Below are 27867 nucleotides of genomic sequence, written 5' to 3' on the forward strand. Positions count from 1 at the left end.
GGTGTGATTATTTGTGTGCTGAGGCAACCCCGTCTGTAGCGCGACCTGCTACATTCACTAATGTTTGTGACTCCTAGCTAGCTTAAAACATTGCAGTTCTTTAAGTTACAGTGTTAGCAATGCTACTGAGCTGGCAGTCTCTCATCAGATGGAAAGTTGTGGAAACGCATTTATAAACCTGTTTCTGTTGTTAGAGCACTAAGCAACAATTGGGTAGTATCACTTGCAATATGTGGCGACCAGCTGGTGAACACAGTGGAGCATTTAGCAGCTAAAGAGCCTGATATTACCCACAAGAGACCAGAGCAAAAAGGAGAGTGGATATTCCTGCGGTGACCAAAAACACATCTGCAACTTTTGGATGTTTAATAGGGAATACTGTTTTCTAACATGTTAGCCATAACTTACTCCACATGTTCCACTGAACTGAAGTGGCCAGAAAATCAGTTAATACTCGAATTTAAAAGATCAACTTTTGTTAAGTCTGCAGGATTACTGAAAAACGTAGTGAACTAATTGGAACTAACTATTGGGATGTGTGCAGCCGTATCCATTGGTGTAGCTTTTTGTTTTCTGGTTGGAGCTCGACAAAGCGAAAGATGGCTACAAAGCCCGAAGGCAAGGGGTAACGTTGCACTTGCTGTCAACGCGTGAGCAAAACCATGCATGTCTGGTTTGCACGCTGCTATCAAATGATGGGCATTAAAGGTACACATAATGAGATAGCTCAGGAGGAGGCATAATTGACTGCAGAGGATGACACAGTGAGCGGGCTGTGAGGCACCGCTGACAAAGCTCACCAGTAGAACCTGATAGTTAAGGCCTGTCTGAATACGCCTGTTGGTGTGTACTAAGAGTCACTCTGCAAGGTTCTCAGCCTCAAAAGACAGAGACACTAAGAAAAAGAAGAAGAGGTTTTGGGTTTCCTGCTGCCCTGTGGCACAGCGGAGTGAGACATGTTTACTTCCTCAAGCGGGTGACTTACTCATGAGAATGTGTAAGTTCAGGTTGTTTTTGTAGTTTGAAGCCCCCATTTTCTTTCGAGCCAATGAAGCTATCCATGCTACAGCAAAGCTTTGTGGTTATATCTAAGAAAAAGAGGAAGTATTTTGGAGTAAGCTGGTCCAAACAGGCTATTGATCTCACCCACCACTCTGACAACTGTGGGTTTCTTTGCATATTTATAACTCTGTATTATATTACAGGCTGTGTGCAGACAGGGAACGCATCTAATTTGAAGTAAAAGTGCATCTGTGGATATAATTTGTGTTGTGTCTAAGCCGGGGATATCATGTGTAGGTTATTTAAGGCTTTTTTTTCATGTGACATTTATAGTAGGATATGTGGGTTAAAACCACGGATATCCCCCCCACCCCTTCCATTCTGGCTCTATTGTTACCGCAGACACCTGTTCTTATATGGTTCACTCCGAAAGACCAACCAATGAGGCCCCAGTCAGCTCTACATTCACACTGCAAGCCTTTTTGATTTGAGGCCCATGTCAGATTGGCTGGGCCACTGTGAACAGGGCCCAGCCCTGGAGTGACGCGCGTGACAAATGTCAGTCTATAGTGATAAAGTTAAAGCCATGGGAATTCTGATATGACTGTTCAGACTGAGGTCATGCTGCAAAAATCAGACCTGTATCTTATTTGGACCACATATGAAAGTGGATTCTGAGTGAATCAGAATTGAAAAGATCAGATTCCATGTGATTTTTTTGCTGTTAACACCACAAAACGTCATGCAGATCTGAGTCACATATGAGCAAGAAAAATAAGATTTTGGTATTTTTACAGTCTGAACTCAGCCTTGTTCATAAAGTCAGTTCATATACTGGAAAAAGGAGAGATGACAACATAGGAGGGGTGAGATTGGTTCAAAAGAGGACACTGCCTAACTTTACTGTAAAATTCTGATTACCATCGCGATAACCTTACACCTGGGACGATGTTGATATGATGAGTGAATACACCGTGAACCTTTGGCTGGATTATTTCACTGATTCAACATCTCTGGCCTGCTTGAGAAACCAAATGTGCATGTGATAAACCATACAACTTTCCACACAACTCTACGCCTGTCTCTGACAAAAAGCAGAGCAGGCACATGTCAGAGCATACGGTGTAATTGCACAATCATGATGACTTCTACGGGGCAGGCTACTCGTATTCAACCCTTGCTTTTTGGCCTTGGTTTAAATAAACTGCAAAGTCAATACACCACATGCTAAATCGTCCAGCTGAAACTCATCTAAATCAAACGCTGCGGTATCTACATTTTAACAGACTGTATAAGCATTATACTGCATCAACCATTTTACATAAACACTTCTAAAGTTACTTCACGTTGTGGAAGAAGCACACGCTGGGACCCGTCACGTTTCCCACAACACCAATGTTGCCAATGGTCATCATGGACTTTAAATTATTTCTCGCCAGCAGAAAATAAAACTGGGTGGACCAACTGGTTAAGATAAATGGCTCCAGTATTTCAATTTTACACTATGTTACATACAATATAAACAATATCAGTGTGAAATAGGGACACTGGCAATTTTATATATGATGGTTAGTTTATTTTGCAACAAGAGCTTCTACTTACTCTGTACAAATAGTTGTGTAATGTCTTAAGGGGCTCTGAAATTTAAAAAAAAAAAGACATCATCATCATGAGATCATTTTTTAACATAAAACCTGTGTTACAAACTGCAGCTGTGTTGTTTGAAAGAAGTGGGCAATTAAAATATTAAATCTGTATTCTCTACTATCCTGATTCAACACTCAACAGCCCCTTTTACACCATGTCACCTGTGTGTGGATACATTATTTGGAGACATCTGTTCTACATGCCTTTGCATTTACAATTGCTATAAATAAGTCTCATTATCTTGTTTCCGCGTGCATTCTGTTCAGATGTCAATATGCAAATTAGTTAGGTGGGGCTGGCAGACTTGACAACAATGGGTCATAATGGCATGGCATGAACAGGCATCTTTTATCTTTTATTTTTAAACCATATTTTGCAGCTACTCGAACTACTTGTAGTTTTTTGACGGGCAGCTTTAGCTAGCAGGAAGTGGTGGGGTTAGGTGACCTTTAAACTTGCTGGCCTTTTTTTTTTCTTGTGGTCACACTATACAGATTGCATTTACACCTCGGTTTGATCCTTTCATGATGTGAGCCAGACCACCTACAGATGTTGTCTGGACAACTCGATCGCATTCTAAACACACTGCATGCATTTGCATCTTGCATTAACATGTGCTTTTCCTTATCAGAATGTTAATGCAGGTAAGTAAATGGGACAAAAATGCCCACTGCCGACTGAGGTATGAAGGAGGGTGGTTATGTATTTATTTTCTTATTTCCTTTAAAATACATTTCAGTATCATTCATAAGCTCTGACCTTGTATTTGTATTCTTTCTGCATCTGCTGTGAGTGACTGAAATTGCAGCCGTTGTGCAAGAGCTGAGATGTGTTTTGCTTTCTGTTAGAAGTAAACTACAGTAAGTTTTGTTTGATCTATCCTCCAGTCTCAGTAGGTCTTAACACATCCAATATTTAGCTGGAAGATGATGACAGCAGCACTGAAGGGAATTTGCTCATAAAACCAAAGATATTACCCTAATAGTACGAGTGGGGATTTGGTCAAGATATGCCAAAAATACAGGCCAACAGCAAAATTTACTGGCAGGTAGTTCAGTAAATAAAAAGTGTATTAAAGAAGACTTGACCTAGCTGGCATCTGACCAACTCATTGAAGCCCGAGGTACAAAGGAGCTGGAGTAACACATTTCTAATGGAAAACAATACTAGGCTGTGTTTTCCAGTTTTTGTGTCAATATTCAGTTTCAAACAGGTGAAGTGAGGTGAGTTTTCTCAGAGACTCAAACGGCAGTAATTTAGGACATTAGATCAGGAGATCAGGGCTTGTTAATATAAACCAGGTGTGATTTTATTTTAAAAGGCCTGGCATCTGCTCTGTGCTGCAGAGTAAAGCGTATCTACCCTCTCTGTGTTGAGATGTGTAAAGTAGGGTTTAGTACTTAAACTAAACTAGTTTAGTTTTAAACCCCAGTGCCACTTTACCACCCTAAATTTGGGTGCGTTCTGCTGTCTCACTGATATGCAACCGAACCTGAATGACAAAATTCTGTTTTATCTTAATCACATACTGGGATTTCCATTTTTTTGGTCTCATACCTTTTTTTCTCAAGCATTTAGTGCAACGCCAATAATTGCAACTCACCTTGAGGCTACTGCGCAACCATTGGAGTGTTTGCAACATGACAAACCACCAGTTTAATTTACAAGGAACAAGATGCAAATTTTAAGGAAGATGTCTGCAATAAAAGGAAGCCAGCACGGCATTGTTATCACACACACGCTCAGTAGATCACTTTAGCATCACTCTGCATTTTAGATAAGGTGTTCCTAGAAGCTGCCTGCAGTATTCAGGTTCTTAGAAATTGTATGATGTAAAATTTGATGATTTTCTTTTTTTATTTGTAAGATAAATTAGATTGTATGGATTTCATGCTTTTTTAGAGTAAAATAAATGTATGTAGTGGTTCTCGGCACAAGGTTTGTACAGAGAACTGTGTAAAAAAGGATGCTTTCAGAGAAAAATTTGGAGGATTTTTTTTAAAAACTTGTAAAAAATGTCCCCGGTTACAGAAAGAAAAGCTGTTTAAAATGTTGTATACAAAATGAGTCCAAACTACAAATGTTTCATTTGATGTTATGAGGGTTTTCTGAGAAAGGCCTCATCATCTAATGTTTCCCTTATTGCCTAACATCTAAACTTCTGTGCTTGGAAAACATTAGCCAGAATGTGGCTTTGCAACGTGAAAAAAGTATTTTCATAGATGGTGGAGATCCCCCTCGCTCCAGAGTTCAGTCCCACGCCTCGTCTCTTAGATCCGGGGGTGGGGGTCTTTCTGGTTTCAAATGTGAATACAGTGTGCAAATGCTACGCCGTTACTGTGCGCTGAATGAGCTTTGGCTTTTGTAGAGTAAGAACAGTAGCAGGGGGAAGAGAAAGAGAGAGAGCAGAGGTGGGGAAGAGGACAGGAAAGTGGGAGAAAAGTGAGAAGTATCAGGTCGGAGGGGCACTGGCGTGGGGGGGGGGGTTTGCTGTCTAGGTTGAGAAATATCACCTCAAAGGATGCTCTAGCATTTTATTGTTTTGCTTTCATTTTTATCACAGTTTTATTTAACCCTAATTAAACCGTAAGAATGTATTTGATTTTTTAAATCAACATAATCTAAAGTACTCAACAGTGACTGTAGGATGTATTCATTTTGAGTTACAAAATCCAGATGGGAAACTCTAGTGTTTATGTTTCTGCAGCCCTGTTTAGTAAGAAGGAATACTTGCGGTTGTGCAGGAGTGGACAAACATTTTGCAATACTGGATTTTGCATTATTTAGATGATTAATTTTAGATGGTGTATGATCGGTTCATATATCAGAAATGTGGTTCAGTGGTTAAACAGAAATACTCCCATGTATGTCATCTATGGTTATGTGACAAACTATATTGATAATAGCATGGCAACCAAGGACCAAAGGGACTTTCTGCCATAAAACCAACATTTTATAAAATGACACCTGGCATCGCAGACCTGAGATTCAACTTCTGCTGATCCTGGATCGCTGATACCACAATGAGTAGCCATATGAGTCATTATCTAAAAGTCTCAGTAACTTATAAAGAGGAAGCTTACATCCTCTATTCAGCCGCATTAGATACCTGCAGATTGAGGGAAAATCCCTGATGACACACGCGCTGTTTTATTTTATTTTTCAGGAACAAGGAAATTGGAATTGAGGGATTTTGTTCTCCAAAAAATAACAAATAAAAATCCCAAATCACGTTCTCTCACAACGATGGCATCATTTTTTACTTGGCTTGTTATGTGATAGGGAAAAGTAAACCTGTCGTATCTGATAAGATAATCTGTTTTTAGCTTCTCTGTGTCGCTTGTTGGCGTCTATAAAAGGAAAAGAGAAGCTGCTCCGTTTACACACTCTAGAAATCTAATAGGTAATGTGTTACTAAATGTTGAATCTTAAGTAGGGAGCCAGCGCTAACACTAACAAAACTAGATACAGTTAATATACAGTGTTAACATAACCCCCTTTACTTAAATAGTGATCAATATGGTACATTCATTTATGTGTCAATTTATGTCTAACCGCACATAGTACTCAGTGGTGGGTTTGTACTGAATTGCATTATGTTATGAAGTTTTCCTGAAAAGAAATAGCATGAACAATGTAGCGTGCTTTCCAATGCAACACTGACTCATCAGCTTCCTGACACAGCTGAAAGACAAAAGTTAAATATCATAAGATTCACACAGGTAGTACAGATCTTTTTGGCAGCACTTATTTTGACTTGACTTTGTCATAGCAGGAAGGAAGCACAGGTGGAAAGAATGACACCGACAATGGCACCTTTCCACGTAAGTGTTCCAGTAAGCCGGCATGTACAGTGCCCTTTTTCATGGTACTGTTCATGCTGGCTTACTGTCACACTCTCATGACTTACTGAGATGCTTGAATACAACAGAACCATGATTAATGTTAACAGTAACAACTGTTCCATGACAGGCCAGAATGTCTGCCTATATCCGAGGCTGAATCCCAGTTCAATACTAAATATTAACTGTATACAATATACACTATATATTCATAGTACTGTTCAACTGTTTGTATACAGAATGTCAACATAATTAACTGTTTCATGTTAACAGGAAATGATCCCTCATTGTTTTGGTTCACACAGGCCGCTCTGCAGTATGTGTAAAGAAAAACATCATAATTGCAAAATTCTTCCCTCTCTTCTGATGACCATTCCCTTTACCACAAACTGGACCTGCACATTTGACAAAGGTGACTTTACTAATGCTTGAGGTCAATTAGACCCCTTAGAGATATAACTAATTTAATTTAACCAATAGAAACCACTGTAAACCTGTAACGAGCAAACTGTTAAAAAAAAAAAAGCTTCTGAAAAAGGTTTATTGAAAAACTGTATGTAAATATTAACGGCAAAATGTACATATCAAGAGTTAGTGTTATTATTACATATTATAATTACATATTGTATTATTATTATTATTACTAATGCATTCTAGTGTAAATAGAATTTTTATTTTAAAATGGGTTAATGTTTAGCTAACTTTAACTACGTTATTTGCTGTTGGATGGTTAAACTTACAGTATACAGTATAATTTATGATCATTTATGTTAGAAATTGCAAAACAGCTCATATCTATAGCTGTGGATAAACTGTAACCAGTGGAGGTAAAAGTGGCCTAGATGTGCTTCTCAAAAGCAGTGGAGGCATAAAACTGCATACAGTGGAAATACTCAAGTAAGTAAGTACAGTAAGACTGTAGTACAGTACTTAAGTACATTTTATCTACGTTTTTACCAAGCAGGTATTCTGTGAAGACACGGAGCCTTAGTTTTATATCACCATGGAAACGAAGCAGGCCTCTCACCCCGGATGAAGTTCGGATCCCAGCAGTTCAACTTCCGGGTGGAAATATTGTGCATGAAGTGAAATCTGCTTGCAAATTCATTTGGACGAACTTGTGGGCCAACTTAAGCTTCTGAAATGTCCCGAGGCTCGAGTGCAGGGTTCGACCGACACATCACCATCTTCTCTCCTGAAGGAAGACTCTATCAAGTCGGTCAGTGTGCGGATCTGTTCGGACCAACGCCGGCTCGTAGCCTTGTGCCTGTTTGCTAGCTAAATGCTCTGTCATGGTTCGCTTAGCCTGGCGTCTAGCTAATAACTAACAGCCCGCCGAAACGAAAGTAGTGTCCTATAAAGCCATGAAAGCCGTACCCGCGGTGTTCCAGACGTCCTTTTACGTCTGTTCTGCTGCTGCTGCTTCACTCAAACAAAACAGCGCCACTCAAAATAGCTAGCTGGTTAGCATGCTAGTTAGCATGGTTAGCATTACAAGCAAGCAAGCTGATTCATTGCTGAAGGTGTCAACTTGCTATTGACTCAAATGTTACGGCTGTGGGGAGTTATAAGTAAGTTAGTAACGTAAAGAGTAGTGTTTTCTTCTGGTGAAACTATCTTAATCATGATAGAATGTCGTCGCAATGACAGACATTGAATGTGTTTTGTTTATACGTTGTTTGGACTTAAAGGGAAAATCCACCCTAAAATATAACGTTAGACCACATGCGCTGTGTCCATAGTTTACAGTTGAGTTTTAATTCGTGATATTGATCCACTCTCCTCTTCAGCTGAACTGGACACGGAGCTTTTGTTGATGTCTTCTGATAAACAACAGTCAGGAGACAAACCCTGAATCCACAAGCAGTAAAAAAACAAACAAACAAAACAAGTCTTTATACCTGTAATACAGCGGCCATTCCCTCATCAGCATCTCAATCTAAACCTCTGCCAGCCCACAGAACCAGTTAATGATTGGATGTCAGCCGACCAATCAGATAACACCTGATCAGTTGTTTGCTTGTGTTCCTGCTGAGGTAGACAGCTGTGTTTGTACACATGCTGTGCTTGTTTGTTTGTTTTCCTATTCCCTAACCTGCATTGTTGTGGTCAGATGAAGATGTACACTCTAAAGAAACCCTCTTGTCTTGCTTGTTTGCAGAATATGCTTTCAAGGCCATAAACCAAGGTGGACTAACATCAGTAGCAGTCAGAGGGAAAGACTGCGCGGTTGTCGTAACACAGAAAAAAGTACCGGTGAGTTCACATGTTGACGTCGGGTCTTTGTTTTTATTCCAGTTAAATGTGTTCACTGTCCACTGTTTACATGTGGGATTGGATTTGTGGCAGCTCGGGAGGGTTCATTCATTTGTTAGTGAGTAAATGTACATCCTGTGTCCATATTCAGTTAGTCTAAGAAAAAATCAATACAGTGTCCCTCAGTTTCTCTCCACTAGAGATTCTTAATTTACTGGGGTGGTGCATCACATTTTAGATGTTTATTAGAGGTTTATCAGGTCAATTGTTTAGTAGGTTTGAAAAAATGTCGAAATATTGACAGATGTGCATCATGTTATAGAGATTGTTTACATTGTCTAAGCAAGACCGTTGTTTTTAAATTCATGAAGTGAAGTTAATACTGGATGCTGTTTACACAAAATTGACTTAATTTATACTCTTGATTATTTTGTCAAATGTACCTTTGAATGCAACCAGAGGGGCTGATGGGATGTGCCTCCCGTATGCATGTAATGTTTTTATGCATTGTATCGTATTCTGAGGGATGTCACGAGAACCAATACTTCAGTACCAAGTCGATGTCAAAATTTAGACTTTCTGTTTTTCTACAGTAGCATAGATACCAAAGGTACTGAGGATGCTTTTCTTCCAGTCCTGACAGTGCAGCATATACGCCTAGAAATATTCTAGTTGGCTGTTAAAAGCCATAAGAAGAAGGAGAACGTGTAGACGACGGTGACAGGTGCAGCTGTACAGGTGTTTTACTTGTGAAAACTTTTGTGCCACAGCGCTCCGTCATCTACTTCTCCCCCTCTGTGTGTGTGTGTTGTGTGTGTGTGTGTGTGTGTTTGGCAAGTGCAACAAAAGCCCTACGAGCCAAAAGCAAAGAAGTCTTATTTATTAATGTACTCCACACAAAAGATAACAGGCGAGGAGAATGAACATTGAGCAGAATACAGTTCATTCAGGATAACTCAAATAAAGACTGCCACGGAAAGCAGGCACTCTAGATCAGCTACAAGGACCAAAGTGAAAAAAAGTAAAAATATATCATATATTCAATCTCAATATTAAATGGGGATTTGGGCAACAAAACTTGATTAGGACATTTTTAAACTGGTATCGATAATTGTGGCATTACACTGGTATTGGTATCAACTACTACATTTCTGATTTCGTGACATCCCTATTCTGGTCCCATATATAACCCAAAAACGTATTCAGTTGAAGTGTGAAGTAAATCTTTTGGATGCAGTAACGGTTTCCAAAGATGAGGCCACTATCCCATGTACCACATTCATTTTCCATTAAACTATTATTCCCTTTCTTCTTTGAAACAGGACAAGCTCCTGGATGCCGCCACAGTGACCCACCTTTTCAGAATAACAGATAATATTGGATGCGTAATGTCTGGGATGACGGGTAAGAAAAAGTGTCAAGAGTTGGCGCATACTGTTAGCACTGCCTATTATTAGCACTGTCTTTTAGATTTTTTTAGTATTTTCAATATAAAAGATCGTAAAATCGGATTGAAAAGAGGAAAGTAAGTGTATACAAAAACCAGCTTGAAAATTGGATTTTGAAAAATAATGTTCAGCACAAGCACTGCAATTAGTGCAGTTTCTTTTTTTAAATTGTCTTATGTAGGTTGCCTTTTTAGCAGCATGTTTCCATTTTCTTCTTTCTGCTTCCAGTTTTTCTCATCACTTCCTATTACTCAAAGCATTTTTTCAGCGTTGCTCGTAAACTTTCCACCGTTCTAAGCTTTGGTGGTAGTTTGCTCCTGGAAATGCAGTAATTGTTCAGTATATGGGAACAAACTTGCTGAAAACTAAAATACCTCTTTTTAAAAATACCTCTTAAAAATCCCAAGCATTTTCAGTTCAGTTGAAAGTGATGATTCACATTCGTCATCTCTGTTCTCCTCAGTCACTGCGTTTACTGTAGTTGATGGTTCCTCTTTCCTAAAACGCTTTCTGTGGATATCATTTAAACACTGCTCTAGAGATTTAAAGTTCCAATATGACTGTGTGACCGTTAAATGGGTGCTTTGAACACATCAGTCACTTTTCCCCCCTTCTTACTCTGATCCCTTGCAGCCGACAGCAGGTCCCAAGTTCAGCGAGCTCGCTATGAGGCCGCCAACTGGCAGTACAAGTACGGTTATGAGATTCCAGTTGACATGCTGTGTAAGAGAATTGCTGACATCTCGCAAGTCTACACGCAGAACGCTGAGATGCGACCACTGGGCTGCTGTAAGTATATTAAGCTGCAGTCGGTTAATGGTCGCGGCGGTTAAGTTGTGGTTTGGGGTGTGAACTGAAGTCAAATGTCGCCGTCAGAGTCCTCACTGATGCCCGTTGCCTGCAGGTATGATCGTCATTGGCGTAGACGACGAGTTTGGACCCCAGGTGTACAAATGCGACCCAGCAGGATACTACTGCGGCTTCAAGGCAACCGCAGCTGGAGTGAAGCAGACAGAAGCCACCAGCTTCCTGGAGAAGAAAGTGAAAAAGAAACTGGACTGGACCTTTGAACAAACTATTGAGGTACTAAAAAAAACTCAGGTTGATAAGGGCGGAAGACGAATGTGAAAGTAACCTCACAGGTGGTTTCCAGCTCTGTGGCTTTTCATTTTATAACCTTTTTTTTTTTTAATGTCAAGTACATTTATTATTAGAAGATATAATAGAAATGTCATAAACACAATCTTATCTCCCCTTTTTTTTCTCTCCCTCAGACGGCAATCTCCTGTCTGTCAACCGTTCTCTCCATCGACTTTAAACCCTCTGAGCTCGAGGTGGGCGTTGTCACAAAGCAGGACCCCAAGTTCAGGTAAAAGATTAATAAATATACCACTTCTGTTGAAATGACCCCTGTAGCATGAGAATAGCAGTTGACCAAAATAATTTTGTTCGGTTCATTGCTTTAATTCAGCACGATGTATGTCTAAATGTAGTATTTTAGCAAACAAATTAGGCCCAAATTGTCCACCATTCTCACTTTATTGTGTTAGAGTTGAGGTAGCAACTTACGGTTATTTTGATTAATGATCAATCTGCCACTTATTTCCTGAATTAATTAATTTGTTGTCTTTATAAAATGTCCATAAAACAATCCAGCTACTATCATATATGGCAAAGAACAGCATCAAATACTCAAATTTGTGAAGGTAAAAGCAGCTATTGCTTGGCATTTTTGCTTAAAAGATAGCCTTAAAGTATCCCTAATTCCCTGCTGAACACTGAGGAGCCCCAGCTCTAGTCCGGGTTCAGGTTCAGGCTCAGAATCATGATCCAGCTCCCTGTCTTCTCCCTCCAGGATTCTGACAGAGAATGAAGTGGACACCCACCTGATGGCCCTGGCAGAGAGGGACTGAGCGAGCAGAGACGCGTCACCTGTTGGATTAAGTTAGAGCATGCTGGGATATGCAGTTCCCAGAAGGAGACTGGTGTTATCTTTGTTTGCTGTACATTTACCCCACTGTTTCATTCAATAATTAAAACAAGTTTTTGAGTAAAATAACCATTGTCTTTATACCTTTTTATTTATTGAATTTATTATGCACGCATGTTTCAAACATATTTATATATGTATAGAAATATATGTATGTTCTGATCATGTTACCAGAAGCCTGTGTTTCATAAGGCTGTGTTTTTAATCTGTCGGTTGAATTTAGCAGCAGGGGAAAATGTTTATGGGAACATGAGCAATGCAGAGCTCTACCTCTGAGCTTCCTGTTGTGGCTCTGAATGCACTAAAATCACATGACATACCGAAGTGCTGTGGAGAGGTTATTTTACTACACAGTGATGTAGACCTGGTTGACATGTTTTTTTTTTTCTCCACATCTTGGCGCATGTAGTGTGTCAGAAATAGATTTACTTAACTCACCGGATATACCATACAAAACAAGTAGTTTCTCTTTGCGAAGGGAAAATTTGTTCCCCCTGAATACTTCAGCATGACAACACTGACATATGGCCTGTGTGTGTCAAGGTGGGGAAACATTGTCTAAGAATTCTAGTCAGTGTCCAGCTGAGCACTCAACATGGGTTTTGTCATCAGCGTATGATCAGAAATGATGATGTGCTGTCATTCTCAGTCGCTTTAGACCATTTCCCATCAGTTTCGTCACATCACCTCTCGTCCCAACTTATGTTTCTTTTTGCTGCCATTTACAGAAACAGAAATCTAGCTACAGTGTCATGGGTTTTCATCTCAAATGCAGTGATGATCTTTAGGAATCTCTGCTTAGGTTATTGCTTAAAGCCTCTGTCTCTTATGTAATTTCCATTATCCTTGAGAAGTGACAACCTGGTCTTTGGAAAATCCCCCACAGTCCTGCTCAGGTCTGTAACCGTGTTAATGTTTACAGCCCTGAGGACAATTACAGGCTGGATGTACTATACACTGCCATTAAACCTAATCAGGGACAGCTTCTGAGTAACAATAAGTGCAGGCTCCAGGTTTACTTCATACTGGGAATTGGAGTGAGAGGTGCCGGTTATTTCAGGTAATTCCTTTCTGAAAATTTCCAGACTGCCGTGCACAGATCAGCTGATCAGTGGGTGAATTACAGTGAAAGTACATTTACTCAGTACAAATTTGGGATTCGTTACTTGAGTCTTTTCTTTTTGGGATACTTTTTTGTAACTTTTACTCCACTACATGTATCTGATAGCTTTAGTTACTTGTTACTTTACAACTTAAGATTTCTGCAAACAAATCATACAAACAGCTTATAAAATATGTTTTGTTATTAATTAAGCCACCCAATAGTATACGGAAGTACAGCTCAAACAATTTGTCAATTGACAGAAAATTCCAATTTTAATTCATTTTTAGTAAAGAAAACATTTAATGGTTCCAGCAAATGTGAAGATTTGCTTCTTTTCATTAAAATGTTTTAATGTACTTTGAATTATTTTGAGGTTTGAACTGTTGGTTGGACAAAACAAGCACTGTGAACGTGTCACTTTGGGTAACTGATTAACTTTCTTAATATTTTCTAATTAAAACTAAGAAATTAATGAAGAAATTAATTTCTTCCATTAATGGAGAAAATAATCCTATGCAAAGTAGTTCAAACTTCAACCAACTACAAAAGTTAAATGCTACTTTTACATTATTGTACGAGTAATATAATATTACTATAATAATATATAATAGTAATAGGGGATATTTTTTTATGTATTCAGAACTTTTACTTTGAGTAAATGTTTCTTTCTTTTACTGAACTAACAATGTCAATGCAGGACTTAAGTAATTAAAGGATCTGAATACTTCCTCCACCGCTGCAGCTGACAGGGGAATATTGTACTTCCCACTGTGGTTAAGTTTCCTGGTCATGACATGAACTGATCTAACTCTCTCTGGCACGTTCCCATCTTGTTAAAACACATTTCCTCCTTACAAAATGTCCTTGGTATTTCTAGCTGCTGTTCAGCAGTAGTACCAGGGTAGGGTGGAATATTTAAGCACATTATGTTCCTCTTATGCTGCCCAGGGACTTTCAACGCAGTGACTCAGAGACCTGGTGACCTCGCCCCAACAAGGAAATCCCAGACTGTTCCAAGTGGCTGAGTGTGATAGTTTTTTGTCTGTGTGTCTTTCACAAGTCTGGGGCGATGACTGTCTCCCTCGTCACTTTGTGTAAGTGAGAAATGATGCTTGCTTTAAGATGCGGAAAGGCCGCGAAAGAGTCATCACATGGTAGGAAAAAACATTCATGCAAGAAGGAAACACACCAGTCAGTGCTGTTTATATTCATAAACTTATTTTTATTCCAAACAATTTTTTGTTAATAGTGTTTAAATCCACACAAAATATGTACAGGTACAAAAAATAATATCTCTGTATTTACAATATATTACAAAGGTCTGGTATATACAAATCAATATATATTTATACAGTATATAGATGAGACTATATGGAGGTCGTGGTCTTGCTGTAATATGGTTTTTTGGTGCAGATCATTGGGTGATCCGGACCGGACTTGACCAGACTGTACGCCGTCTTCATTCATGTTTGTGATCCCAGGGCCAGCACCCGTGGACTTCGACCTGGACGGGGGACGTGGACCGACTCGTCCGTCGTTGTGGGGCTGTGGCTGGGCAGCCCAGTAGCAGCTTCACTGTCGTTCACTCCACCAGCAGAGGGATGCTTCTGTTTACTTTCCGAACTTTATGTCGTCGTATAGCTGTGGGGAAAGAAAATAAAAAGACGTTAGGAACCCGTACCATAAAGACGCCATTATATGAAATCTTAAGCTGATGTTGGACCGTGGATCTTGAATCAGAAACTGACCTCATCCTCTGACAGGTCCACATCCTCCATATCGCTCTCTGATTCGCTCTCGGGCAGCTCCCTCAGCTCCTGCGCGGTCTTCTCGTACAGCTGGCAACGGATCTCCTCGTTCTGGCGTCCGTAGGTGAGGTGGTACGGCGTGAAGCCGCCATAGTTAAAGCAGTTAACGTCGGCGCCGAGGTCGAGTAGGCAACGGACCAGTGTTGGGTTCTGGAGATCCACGGCGAGGTGGAGCGACGTCCGACCACTGCACTGTTCCTATGGGCAACAACATAAAGGAATGTTAGGCTCCAACTGCTTTTCCTTAAGACATCACTTTGTGCAAAAAGTTTAAGATGGCTGGCTTTTGAGGTAATGACACCTACCTGTGCATTGATGTCAGCACCCAGCCGAACAAGGTTTTCCACCAATGAAATGAAGCCGTTAATGGACGCCAAGTGGAGGCAGTTATGTCCTGTGGAGAAGGAAATCAGGAGAAACTCAGTTAACAACCACATTCAACAACTGCTCAGGTGAAACATGAAGTTCGTGAGTGTCTTTAGGGGGGCTGCTTAAACTCAGTACTTACCATTGTAGTTGGGGAAGGACACGATGGAGGTGAGGTGGCGTTGGCTGTGCTGCGTGATGACGCCGAAGCAGGCGAGGGAGCCCTTCTTGCAGGCGATGTGCAGAGCCGTGTTCCCGCTGTCGTCGGCCAGCCGGGGGTCAGAGCCGGCCTTCAGGAGCCTCTCAACCAACTGGGGCTGCTCTGTGATCACTGCCAGGTGGAGGGCAGTCTGGAATGGAAGAAATGAAAAGATATATTTCATTATTACCTTGACTTTGAAAGCAATTTGTGTTTAAGACGAGGAAGGTAGATATATATATATATATATATATATATATATATATATATATATATATATATAGAGATATATATATATATATATATATATATATATATATATGAGAGAGAGGATGCGCTGATTGTGGTTATTACCTGTCTCTGGTGGTTCTGTACATTGAGGAAGGGGTGATTGTGAGACAGTTTGATCATCTGGAGGGCATGGTCTTCGGCTTCATGAATGATGGCCAAGTGGAGAAGCCTGTTGGGTGACAATAGAGAGAGAAGTTAGTTAGTTAGTTAGTTAGTTAAAATAGTGCTTTTAAAAAAAAAATACGCAAGAAGGAAATAGTTCCAGCCCAATAAGAAAGAACAAAGCCCGAGCAGTGGAGCGTTTCGCAAGAATGGAGTTTTGTCGGGTTATTTCCACCAGTTGTGGCTTGACACATCTGATGCTTTATCAGTTCCTGGCAGCGGGCCAGGGACTTTCCTGAACTCGCAGAGCGGACTTTAGCCCCGCCCAGACTGCGCTCTCAGCCAAAGTACACACACACACACACACACACGCGCGCGCGCACAGAGTACGCACTGTGCTGCACACACACACACACACACACACACAGAGTTAAAAGGCCTCTTGTTTTCGTGCAACTCTCGACATTTCTATGCGTATTTTTGCAGGTTTTCCTATCACTTCAATGCATTGGGTTTGAAGTTAAAGAGCCCGCTCGACGGTGCACAACTCCTACTTAAAGTTGCGCAGAAGGATGAAATTTGCAAGTGCGTATTTACATTATTAATAATCCCCCAAAAAATTCAACTTACGTGTCACCATCCTCGGTCACCGCCGTTCTCCAGGGCTCGTATTCCTGCGTGAGATCCTCGCTTACGTTCACGGTCATGTCCTCGAACTCGTTCACCAGCTCGTCCTCCTTCAGGGAATCCAGGCCACTGTCAAAGCGGTCCTCCGGGCACGGCCCCATTTTCCCATTTTTCCCATTGTCGAAGTTATAATCCATTTGGTTGTGGTTAGACACTCTGTGGACGTCCATGTTGATTTTGTGCGACTGTCAGGAGAAGTAGCTCCGTCTCTGTCGGGGGTCAGGGAAGAGTAGTGCAGCTGAGGGAGGTGCGCTGGGTTTTAGTGCTGTAGGCTGGGCGGGGCCTCGGCGGGGATTTCCAATTGACTTATCTTAGAAAAAGGGAAGGGAAATCACACCGAGCCGTGCTTTTGTGAGAAAAATCCCCCCCAAAGAGACTCAGAATGAAAACTTGTAGTTTCCTATTAGACACCTATTTTCACCTGTGATGTAGGTTAGGGACCATGATTGATTTCAATGAATGAGACATGATGGGCATGAATGAGAGAGAGACTGCCCCTGCTTGGCTCTTGAAGAATTCCCTTCTGCACTGGGGGAAATTATGTGTTTCAAGTGGCTAACCAAAGTCGCATATATGTTCCACTTATTTTCCAACATGAATTTAAATCCGTTCACAAAGAAAATACATTCAAATTTCCAATATGAGGTTCAAAATGTACAGTGCACTATGACCCACACCAACACTAATAACCACACTGTGTTATCATAGAACTGCTCTGAATGCTGTGGCTAGAAAGGGCTATATTTGCTTCCTAAGCACATTTAAAAAGATTTGCTTCATTTCAACATTAGCCTAGTCTAGTCTACACATGTAAATACCACAGAAAGTAGGGAATACATTTCACTGAACCATAATGGTGGGTTGCTGAAGAAGAATTTGCAACATTACTTGTGTTCCACTTAGTAGCCTAAGAGCTGTGTGGTTGGAAAAAGAGTAAAAACATGTAGGCTATATGTTCTGAATGTAAGTATGTAGTCTTTATCTTTTTTTTATTCTACTTAGTATTTGTGTTCTCTGTCACCATCAGATATTTTTACAGTCTCAAAAGTATTTAATTTAAGTATTTTAATATGTTCATTAGTATGCCCCAATCTATCAAATATGTCCCCAGCCTTTTAGCCCTAATATGTTTTTTAAAAATCATGTTTTTGTGACCTACATATTAATGGGATGTGCATGAGTGAAAATAGAGCATGTATTGTATTAAATGACCGGTGCATATTCAGGGGTCAGACACAAGAAGGTGGCAGGGTTTCCACACTTGTGTCTGTACATGATTACACTACAAAGTACAGGGGAAGGGGAAAGATTCTAAAGTTTCCTTGTGGAGACTCCCATATGAAACCAACACTGCATGTTCCACAATAGGATGTTCTGGACTTACCCATCTAGCATTGCACATCCCTAACACACCCCCGGAGGTGAAATCCTGCACAGATTACTAGCTTTGATCCTGGAAAACACTGAGCTAAACCATGCAGAAAACACATAAACTTACTATGACATTTGGTAGGAATTTTGAATATTTTCCTTGTCTTTTTCACACCCAGTCTTGTGACTTTGCTTGTGATCTTTTGTTTTGCATTCGTCCCACATTTCCTTTCAGTACTTAAAGAGGAAATTCCTGTCTGTTACACAACATGGTAGCAAAGTGCGTGATAGAGCTACCTGTCTGTGCTCCCCTGACATTTAAGATAAAATCCCAGGATCATTTCTGTTTACACTGCAAAAGGTGGGCTTGGTGAAAACATAGCAACTGTATCCAAGAGCAATGAAGCATTCACACCTCTATGGGGCGGTACTCAGCTGAAATGACGCTATACAAACCAAACACAGACACACACCCGGGCCATGATGTCACTATGTAATGCACTCTGTATCTGTGAGCGTGCGTCACGTCACATCAGACAAATCCCACTCGCATAAGGGTGACACTGAATTCCACACATTCTTTAATCTCTGCCGAGTATCATAGTGAAGCATCTGGGGACAAACTGTTCTTGCAGCCCTGTGTTTTTTCTCCTGTTGCCAATATTGCGTGCTTGTGTTTATATATGGTCAGATATTTACCACACATAGGAAATACTGGGACTTCCACTTTACATCTTTGAGAATTTCTTCTTTTTGTTTTTTTAGGCTCTGCAAGTGCTCCTGTCTGCACTTGCCTTGTGTTTACCACTGGTTGCTATGGACACCAACCGCTGTGAAAGCACTGACGCCAGTTCAGTGTCAAGTGCTGTACATTGCCCTCTGTCTGTGTGTTGGTAAAAGCACCACTTATCTGAGTCAGTATAGTGCCTCAGGGGCCTCACACCCTGTTGGTTCAGTGCTTAAGTCATGAAACTCTCACATTTTCTCGATTGACCAACTAACACCAACCTCACCCTACATGCTTTGAAAAAAATGGGCTGTTTCGCTGTGCAGCTACATTTATGTGACAGTTTATTAAGTACAAGAAGCTAATGCAACATTCCTGCAATACATTCGATCACTATGTGATCACTTCAGAGTCTATAGTTCATGTTGCTGTTCAGCTGTATGAAGTGTTATTTCTACCCTCATGGTATAAATGAGAGAGGACTATTCACACCCCTCAGCATAATGTAATGCAGTTCTGCAGCAGCACACACAGCAGACTATAATATGACCATGCATTCGAATGAACACTTGTCTAAAATACTTTCAACAAAAACTTAACATTGTAACCTTCATGAAGGTAGGATTTATCACAGAGCTGTTGTATTAGACTGCATTAGTAATAGTTAGTAGTATAAGCATCAAATTGAGAAAAAACCTTGCTAAATATTTTATAAAGCAGGTTACATAATCATAATATTTGTTTAAAGGTCCAGTGTGTAAGATTTAGTGGCATCTAGTGGTAAAGCTGCAGATTGCAACTAGCTGAACAGTGCTGTCTGTATTTGACGGCCTGGGAATGAGTACGGGCTGTGAAGTCTGTTGAAAAACTACCGTGGCCATGTAATTCTCAAAAATCACAAAAGGCTCTACTCACAGCCAGTGTTTGGTTTGTCCCATCTGGGATACTGTAGAAACATGGTGGTTCAAAATGGCGGACTCCATGGAAGGCAACCAGCATCGTCTGTAGATAAAAACGTCTCATTCTAAGGAAACAAAAACATAACAATTCTTAAATTCAGGTGATTAAATACTAATGAAAACAGACCTATGAATATTATGTTCCATTACTGCCAATAGATTCTCCTAAATGTTACACACTGGATCTTTAAAGGAAACTTTTATTATTTTCTATGCCTGCATTTTACAGTTATAAGTACCAGTAGATGTAAGTGATGGATACTTTTTTTCCCCTTTTTTTACAACGACGGCTGAGCAAGGCGTAAAATACTGCTAATGAGGAAGTCGGGGGAAAGGGAGGGAAAAAAGTCAAACTACTAATACTGAAATTACATCATGGCTAATTTTTGAAACCGAAACACTTGTAATTTCTGGAAAGCATTTACTATTTGCACTTAAGGGAATAGTTTGACATTTTGGGACATATGCTTTTTCACTTTCTTGCCTGAAACCACTCTCATGTGTAGTATCTCGTGTGATAATTATGGAGCTAGAGTGAAGAGACGATTCGTTTATCTTAGCATAAAAACAGGAAGCACAGGGAAACACCTGGACTGGATCCGTCCATTGTTAAAAAATATGCATACGTTACAATGTTATATGTATTTTGTTTAACTGCATGCAGATAAAATGTGTTAATTAGTAAACTTTATGTGGTATAGGTAGATATATTGTTAAGCTTTAAGATAACCAGGCTAGCTAGCTGTTTCTGGCTGCTTCCAGTCTTTGGACTTTTGATCCAAAGGGATCAAATTCTGCTAAAGAAACAAATGATTTTGCAGCGGTTGATGCTCAAAAAATATTTTTACAATGCAAGCTTATGGGGAAGTATTTTTGGGTCCTGTGCATCATGTGTGGATGCCATTACTGTCACGACACAGTTTGGCCCCCATGTCAAATTGGCTTCAAAGCCCAGCACTCTTCCTGGGGGCCTGAGGATGCTATGTTGAACTGCCCAGAGCAATAGAATGGACAAACCAAACACTGGCTGTAGATAGGGCTTTACCAAGTGTGAACCTATCGTGATGTCACCCATTGGTTTGAGCACCGCTTCGAAGCTTTGAGTTTGGCATTTAGACTTGACAGATAAAGCCAGAGCGAGCCAGCGGAGGTCACGTACTGCGAGTTGATCTGCGCTCATTGGCAGTGCAGTTTCGACACGTTTGTAGCAGGTAACAATGGAGGCTCAAGTGGTCACACACAATCTCATATTACAGATAAACAGTACACTAAAATATGTGTCTGAAACAATTTTAAGCGAGAAATAGGCAACGTCTAACGATAGTTTGATCTGAGTTTCGTGCGGTTCACTGGAGGGACTCACTGAGAGTGACTTGTCAATCACAAGGTAGCCATGCCCAAAAGCATACGCAGCTTTATCGTCTATTTGACTCTAAATTGGGCAATAATTTACTAAATGTGAACATGATAATGTATGGAAGAAGACATGAAACTAGCGATTGAGACCATAAACTCATCAGGAAACTGTTTACTGAGCTCATAAATTAAGTGATAAGTCGGCTCATTCTCCCTCTGTCCATTATATGTACTGTCAATGGACCTGAAACATTTTTCGGCCTCCGTAGAAATCTATAGAAGTAGAATCTATGAATAATATATTTCATTTCTGCCAATAGGTCCTCCTAAATCCTACACACTTTAGGACCACCTTTAAGATTTGCTTGTTTGTGTATTTGTCTTGCAGAGAGCCAGCAACCTGTTTCCATCTGCTTCCAGTCTTTAAGCTAATAGCCTCCTGCCTCTAGCGCCAGAGAGTGATATTGATCTGCTCATCAAAAGAATATTTTTATTGTATATCTATGAATAGATGGTGACAATGTTTGAGAGAACTAGATAATCTCATTTTGAATCTGTCATTCATGTCAGTAGCTCATATCAGTGATGTGCTCCTAGCTCAGCTGTCTAAAATAGCTTCAGCTTCACATGTGCAGATATCATTCATGACAACTTCACTCCTGTTTCAGAAGGAAGCTCCAATATTACAGTAATCACTCAGTGGACAGTAAACCTCAACTAATCCATTTCTTGCGTGGGCTCGGTGACACAGCAGTTCTACACCCAGAGTTTATACAAACTACACCCACTTTATGTTTTCACAATGTGTGGCTTGATGTAAAAAAGGAGTATTTTAGTGGGCTATGACAAGTTCATGCATGGCTGTTTTGCATTGGCTTGTATCAAACAATGGGTAGGCTTGCTCACTGTTTAAAGATATGAGTCAAACTGTTTCTTTGTCAAAGGGACTTCACCACAACCGTATATGCTATATAAAAAGAAAACATTATGCTGTATGTGTTTATCTCATGTAAATATATAATGTACTTGCCATTACATTCAACATGATTTTACTAGAGTAGAAGACATGAATGAAGATCATATTGTGTGTGTATGTGTGTGTGTGTGTGTGTGTGTGTGTGTGTGTGTGTGTGTGACCTTTCTCATGCCCTAATCCAATGATCTCAGTCATCAGTGAGTAGCAAGGGAAAAACTACATGGAAGTTCTAGTCCTGTGTGTTTTTCACAACTAGAAAAAAAGCTGTACCTGTAAAAAGACCAGAGGTATTCCCTTTATGTGGCATGTGAGGGTCATGGTGGTGTAAAATGAGGGAAATAGAGTGTTTCAGACTCTTTGTTTTGCTATAGCTTCTGAAAAAGTGACTGAAGACATCTGAGACACAGGTTTGAAACTTTCAAACTGAGGTAAAAAACTCTGAGATCATCCCCTTTGTAGCCTCAGTTTCACGCTGAATGTGCAAATGCATATTTTTTCGGGGAAGCGTGGGTGTTTTTCAGAGAAGGGGTAATACCTTTATTTCCGTCCCCAGGCATTCCCACAGTGTTTTACACTTTCACACACACAAACACAAAGGGGTTAATCGTATGAGATATGATCTGTTGTCCTACTGCTCTTTTGCCATCAGGCAGCTCTCACGGTCACAGTGTCACTATAGGATCATGGTTGTTGGTTAAGTCTTATAGCAGCATGGAAACACAAGGGTAATTAAAAAAAAAAAAAAAGCATATTTCCTGGTACTATCCAGCCAAGCAGATTTTGGTTTTATTTTTCAGATGTTTCGAGAGATTTTTCTTTGAGATTTCTATTTTTTTCAAAGGTATAGTTCAACTTTTGGGGAAATACTCTTATTTACTTTCTTGCACTAAGTTAGATGAATCGATACCACTCTCCCGTCTGAGCAATTAATATGAAGCTCGAGCCAGCAAGCACTTAACTTAGCTTAGCATAAATACTTGAAAAACAACAGCTGACCAGAAATTTTTGTTTTTAGACTTATGAATTGAACAAACTAGGTATACCATGTTAGTTAGTGAGCTTTAGAGATTTTGGTATTGTAGGCAGAATATTCTTTACCTTTGGAGGCTAGTTGATTCCCCCTGTTTCTTTATGCTAAGTTAAGATGACCGGCTGCTAACTATAGCCTCATATTTAGCATACACATTCAAGTTTGGTATTGATTTTCTAATCTAGACAGCAAATAGGCATATTTCCCATCCCTTTTAAGCTGATATTGTGATCATATTGTGAAAAAACCCTGCTCAGCCCCAGTGGAAACTTTGAAAAGAACCACATCGAAAGACAGTTAAAGATGATAATGAAATAGTAAGCCACAAGGGTCGGAGGATCTCAGTCTGTGCACATGTAGAACCAACAGCTCTGTAATGCAACTAGTTAAATGGGTTTAAACATGATCATTAAAATTTGAATGTAGCTGTATAGGTGGTTAGCAGAGGAGGACTGCTAATGTTGGGGATTTATAAACACTTTGCTTGGCCTCAATTCAAATACTTGCTGCTGCATATTGAACAAGCTAGAGATGTAAGTGATTTTTGAGGCATGAATAGGGGGAGCTGCAGTAGTTCAAAGGAGATAAGATAAAAGCATCAGAGACCAACTTCAATTTGTTTTTTTATAATAATTTTTCAATGGTTGGAAGCAAGTCGAGTCAAGAATTGCAGCATTAGGTTTGTTGTGAAAGATAAATCACCAAGATTCTTAGAACTCTCTTTCAAATGAAGCCACAACAATATGAAAGGTTAAAGTATTTTTGAAACTACAGAACTAACATCACACCAGAAGATAAAACGTATGGCATGCAGCTCGTGTAAGAAAGTATGGTTTGAGGTCACAGATTTACATTGATTATATGTTGTTATCACGATGCCGACTGTCCTGTGAGTGCACATGCAAAGTGGTTAAGACAATACAAATAATACTGTGCTAGAACTTCTTCCAGGCTGCCGTTTTAGTACAGCTTTAAGTAATAAAATTGGAGGAGACTTGGAAAACATGCCTGTTGACCATAAACTGTGGTTCACTGTTTGGTTGTACTCTCATTCTTGAGTTTCTCCTACATTCCTTTGTGTGCAGCTTTATTGATAGCCCATTGTGTCAGCAGTCTCTACTCTGGACTGTATGAGACTATGAGAAAAAAAAGCTCAGTATTATGAAATAAACCACAAACAACTCAGACTTTCTGCAATCACACTGTACTGCCCTAAATACAAATTAGACCAGCAAAGTTTCCTGACACACTTACAGCAGTGTGAAAATGGATCTGACTGGCACTGTGCAACACACCACGGAAATAGTGAGACTATAAGACAAACCGCAAACCGACTGAGCAAAATCTTTAATATTCTCATATGCATTTGTGCATTTTGTGAGGTCTGAGCAGGTCCCCTGTCAACTTTTAGGTCGCAAAAAAACTCCAGCTTCTTGTTTTGTCTATTAATGACAACACACATTGGTTTGACTTCATGTTCATTTTTTCAACATGAAACTCGAATAGGGCAACATATTAATAATAGCACTGGGCATTTTTAGAGCATTCATATATAGCAAGCATTTATGTTCATTATTTGTGTTCCTTTCATTCATCAATGTATAGAGACAGCCAGTGTTAAATCATGCTCATTTGGTGATTCTAAAGTTGCTATTTTATCATTCTTATGAATTCTTCCAGTTTCAGACCTAGAATCAATTTTACTCTTCAGGAATGGATTCAACTTGAAGAACTGGGAGCTATTGTTCAACCACCTAGCAAAGGTCTTTACTGGCCTCTTGTGGTTGAAACGTCGGTGGACCTGTCAGTTGCATAAAATGCACTAAAAATACCCACAAATAGGAGCATGCAATGTGAATAAAGTCCTCTCTCAAAGTATATGTAATTTTATATTGCTATATAGTAAATTTTCTGGAAAATCAATTGAGAAACTATAGGTAGGATAACCAGACAGGAAATTACTTCTTTTTTTTTTTACTAATCCAGCTAATAAATGTCTGGAAAGAAGAGATCAAGATACTTTATTACATTGAAACAACATTTGTTAATATTTACATATAGAACAATGGTATAATATACTCAGAAATATTAGGCATAATTACCTATCGGTGTAAATGGTATGGTAAAATCTCAAGTCAAGTTAGTTTGTATTTATACAGCCCAGTATCACAAATCACAATCTGTAAAGAATACAACCCCTCGATTCAGATAAGGAAAACTCCTCAAAAATAACCCTTTAACCCTTTAAATGGAGGAAACCTTAAGAAAAGCAACAGAGGAGGGATCCCTCTTGCAGGACAGACACAAATGCAATAGATTTTGTGTGTACAGAATAGATTTTTTAAAATCACAGTATGTACACATTTTGAAGACAAAAATACAGAAATATACAGATTGTAAAACAAAAATGAAAAAATAGATCCAGGACGACGAACGAACAATAACAGTAAATAAAAAAATATGTCATCAGTATATATCAGTCATATTCCCCAGCCCTGTGTGCAAAATAGATTCAAATCTAATTGTTTTATGTTATAAGTCAGATAATATATGAACTGAAATCTAAGACAAATCTACATATGAGGAGATATCTGTCTTTAAGAAATGTGAAAACAACTGATTTCCAGAACAGGAAAAATACTGCTTTCAAAAATGCTTTTTATGGTGTTTTCAGGCACAATGTATTGATATTTATATGGTCAAATGACTGGTGTTTGCATGTATCATTTTGGCCATACTCACTGTGGTGTTTGTGTATTATACAGCTTTAAGTAAACCCCAAAAAGCAGGTTAAACATATAAGAAGTACAAGATTAGAACTGTTTTCTCTTGACTTCTTTCCTAATAATTTCTGGTTCAAACTCAGTAAACTTATGAATGTTATATCTATATACGTGTGAACAACCAGCACTATAAACTAGTCCCACACTTCCATCTGTCCATCACACTGTTAGACACCACCAGAGCTGCAGCTTCCACCCACTCCTCAGTCTGTCCATCAATGCCACCCAGGTGAGTGAGAAGAGAGTCAAGCAGCAAGTTGTGACGGCTTTAGCCCCGGGGTGCTTGAATCATCTGCCAGTCAACTAAGAAAGGCTCTCTGGCACCTCTTCAACATATCCCTGCAGCTGTACAGGGTGCCTTCACTGTGAAAACCTCCTGTCTGCTTCCAGTGCCAAAAAAAGGTATTCAAGTTCTCAGACAGGCTGTGATGATGGCACTGACAGCATGTATTCAATATCTTTGAGTCTGGACCGGCAGGACTAACACATGAGTCAGCAGTCAGCACATATGATACCTCCTCTGCGGTATACTACCCACCCACCTCAACATCTTCAACAGTATTGGCTCCTGTAGATTTAGTCTTGATTTGCACAAGTAATAGGACAATAATCCATAGAAAGTTACCACTTTCTAATAAGCCTCCCTTTATATATATAAATTGTTAATAATGCCTTCATGTTTAATGATTAATGTTATAGACTAAACCATTTACTAATGCTTTATTGATCAGTTAGGAGCCATCAATAACAACAACTTTCAGATGGCCAGGTTGTACAAAATCATTGCCTTTTGAATGGTAATTGATTGGGTTTTCTAATAACTGTTAGTAACCAATAAAGGACAATAAACCATCAAGGCTGCAGTTATAAATGTTAATAAATCATTAATGAAGGATGAAAGTGTTTGTTGCTTTCTATTAAGCCATCAGCAAAACCGTAAGCTATCTGCAGTTCTAAATGTTAATAAAAATGAATAATGGGTTCCTGGTCCATTGTGTAGGAGAAACTACAGTGGCTGGGAAACTCATGCAAAACGTGAACACTGCTATTTAGAGCCAGTGTTCGGTTTGTCCATTCGGGCCTACTAAACATGTCGGTTCAAAATGGTGGATGTAGAAAAGGACCTGCTCCGTCTGTAGATAAAAACGGCTCATGTAGGAAAAAAACATTATTTTCAGGGGATTATACCACTATGAAAACATACCTAAAACTGAATATTAATATTCCCATTTCTGAGCAATAGATCCCTCCCTAAATGTTACACACTGGAATAACTGAATAATCCCAGTATGCAGTTGTGAATGTTACTGAATTCAGGTACTGATGCCCTATAGTCCTGTTTCAGAATGTCCAGGGTCAAACTGTCCATATAAAGCTCTATAAAGCATTAGAAAATGAGTATTAACCATTATTAAAGCTATTAGTTACAGCTTACACCACCATTAAAATGGCGACTTAGAACACATGAATGAAATCATAACCATAATTGTGCTGGTAAGATCAAAACAAAAAAAAGATATAAGAAAGAAAAGGCCTCATAAAGGCACCTCACAAAAAATAAAAAGTAATAAAAGAATGACGTTCCCTATAGGCATTTATACGATTTTGATTATTATTATTCTGTTGAAATTAAGCACAGATTTTAAGTCGCTTTCAGTGGTTAAAGAGTAAGTAGCATGTAAATGTAAAGTAAAGCATAAAGTAAAGAAGCATTACATTCAGCCATCAGACTTTCCATATACCTAAAAAACACAACAATGTAGTTATATACCTGCACATACAGTAGGGCCTATGTGTTGGTTTTCAGAAAAAGTAAAAAAAAAAAAAACTACAAATCCCTAAACTCTTTCCGTAGCAACCATACCAACATCTGATTGGACAGACTCAGTAAAGCTCCGTGTTATTGGCCGGCGGTGGCCATG

The 27867-nt window shown here is 39.5% G+C and overlaps 2 protein-coding genes across 2 annotated transcripts; one reads left to right on the plus strand and one right to left on the minus strand.

Moving 5' to 3' along the window:
- Positions 1-7520: 7520 nt before the first annotated feature.
- LOC118341065 (proteasome subunit alpha type-6) lies at positions 7521-12254 on the plus strand. The gene is made up of 7 exons (XM_035679238.1): positions 7521-7710; positions 8653-8747; positions 10070-10151; positions 10829-10984; positions 11100-11278; positions 11470-11564; positions 12051-12254. Exons 1-7 carry the CDS (start codon positions 7635-7637, stop codon positions 12106-12108), a joined length of 741 nt encoding a protein of 246 aa, XP_035535131.1. The 5' UTR covers positions 7521-7634; the 3' UTR covers positions 12109-12254.
- A 2237-nt stretch (positions 12255-14491) lies between these two features.
- On the minus strand, positions 14492-16983 carry nfkbiaa (nuclear factor of kappa light polypeptide gene enhancer in B-cells inhibitor, alpha a). The gene is made up of 6 exons (XM_035679103.1): positions 16687-16983; positions 16018-16123; positions 15607-15814; positions 15404-15492; positions 15039-15296; positions 14492-14931 (listed from the first exon to the last, which is right to left on the minus strand). Exons 1-6 carry the CDS (start codon positions 16911-16913, stop codon positions 14902-14904), a joined length of 918 nt encoding a protein of 305 aa, XP_035534996.1. The 5' UTR covers positions 16914-16983; the 3' UTR covers positions 14492-14901.
- Positions 16984-27867: the final 10884 nt, after the last annotated feature.

This window comes from Morone saxatilis, unplaced genomic scaffold, assembly GCF_004916995.1.
Source record: "Morone saxatilis isolate NCDOM2014 unplaced genomic scaffold, NCSU_SB_2.0 Contig7, whole genome shotgun sequence".
Classification (NCBI taxonomy): Eukaryota; Metazoa; Chordata; class Actinopteri; family Moronidae; genus Morone; species Morone saxatilis.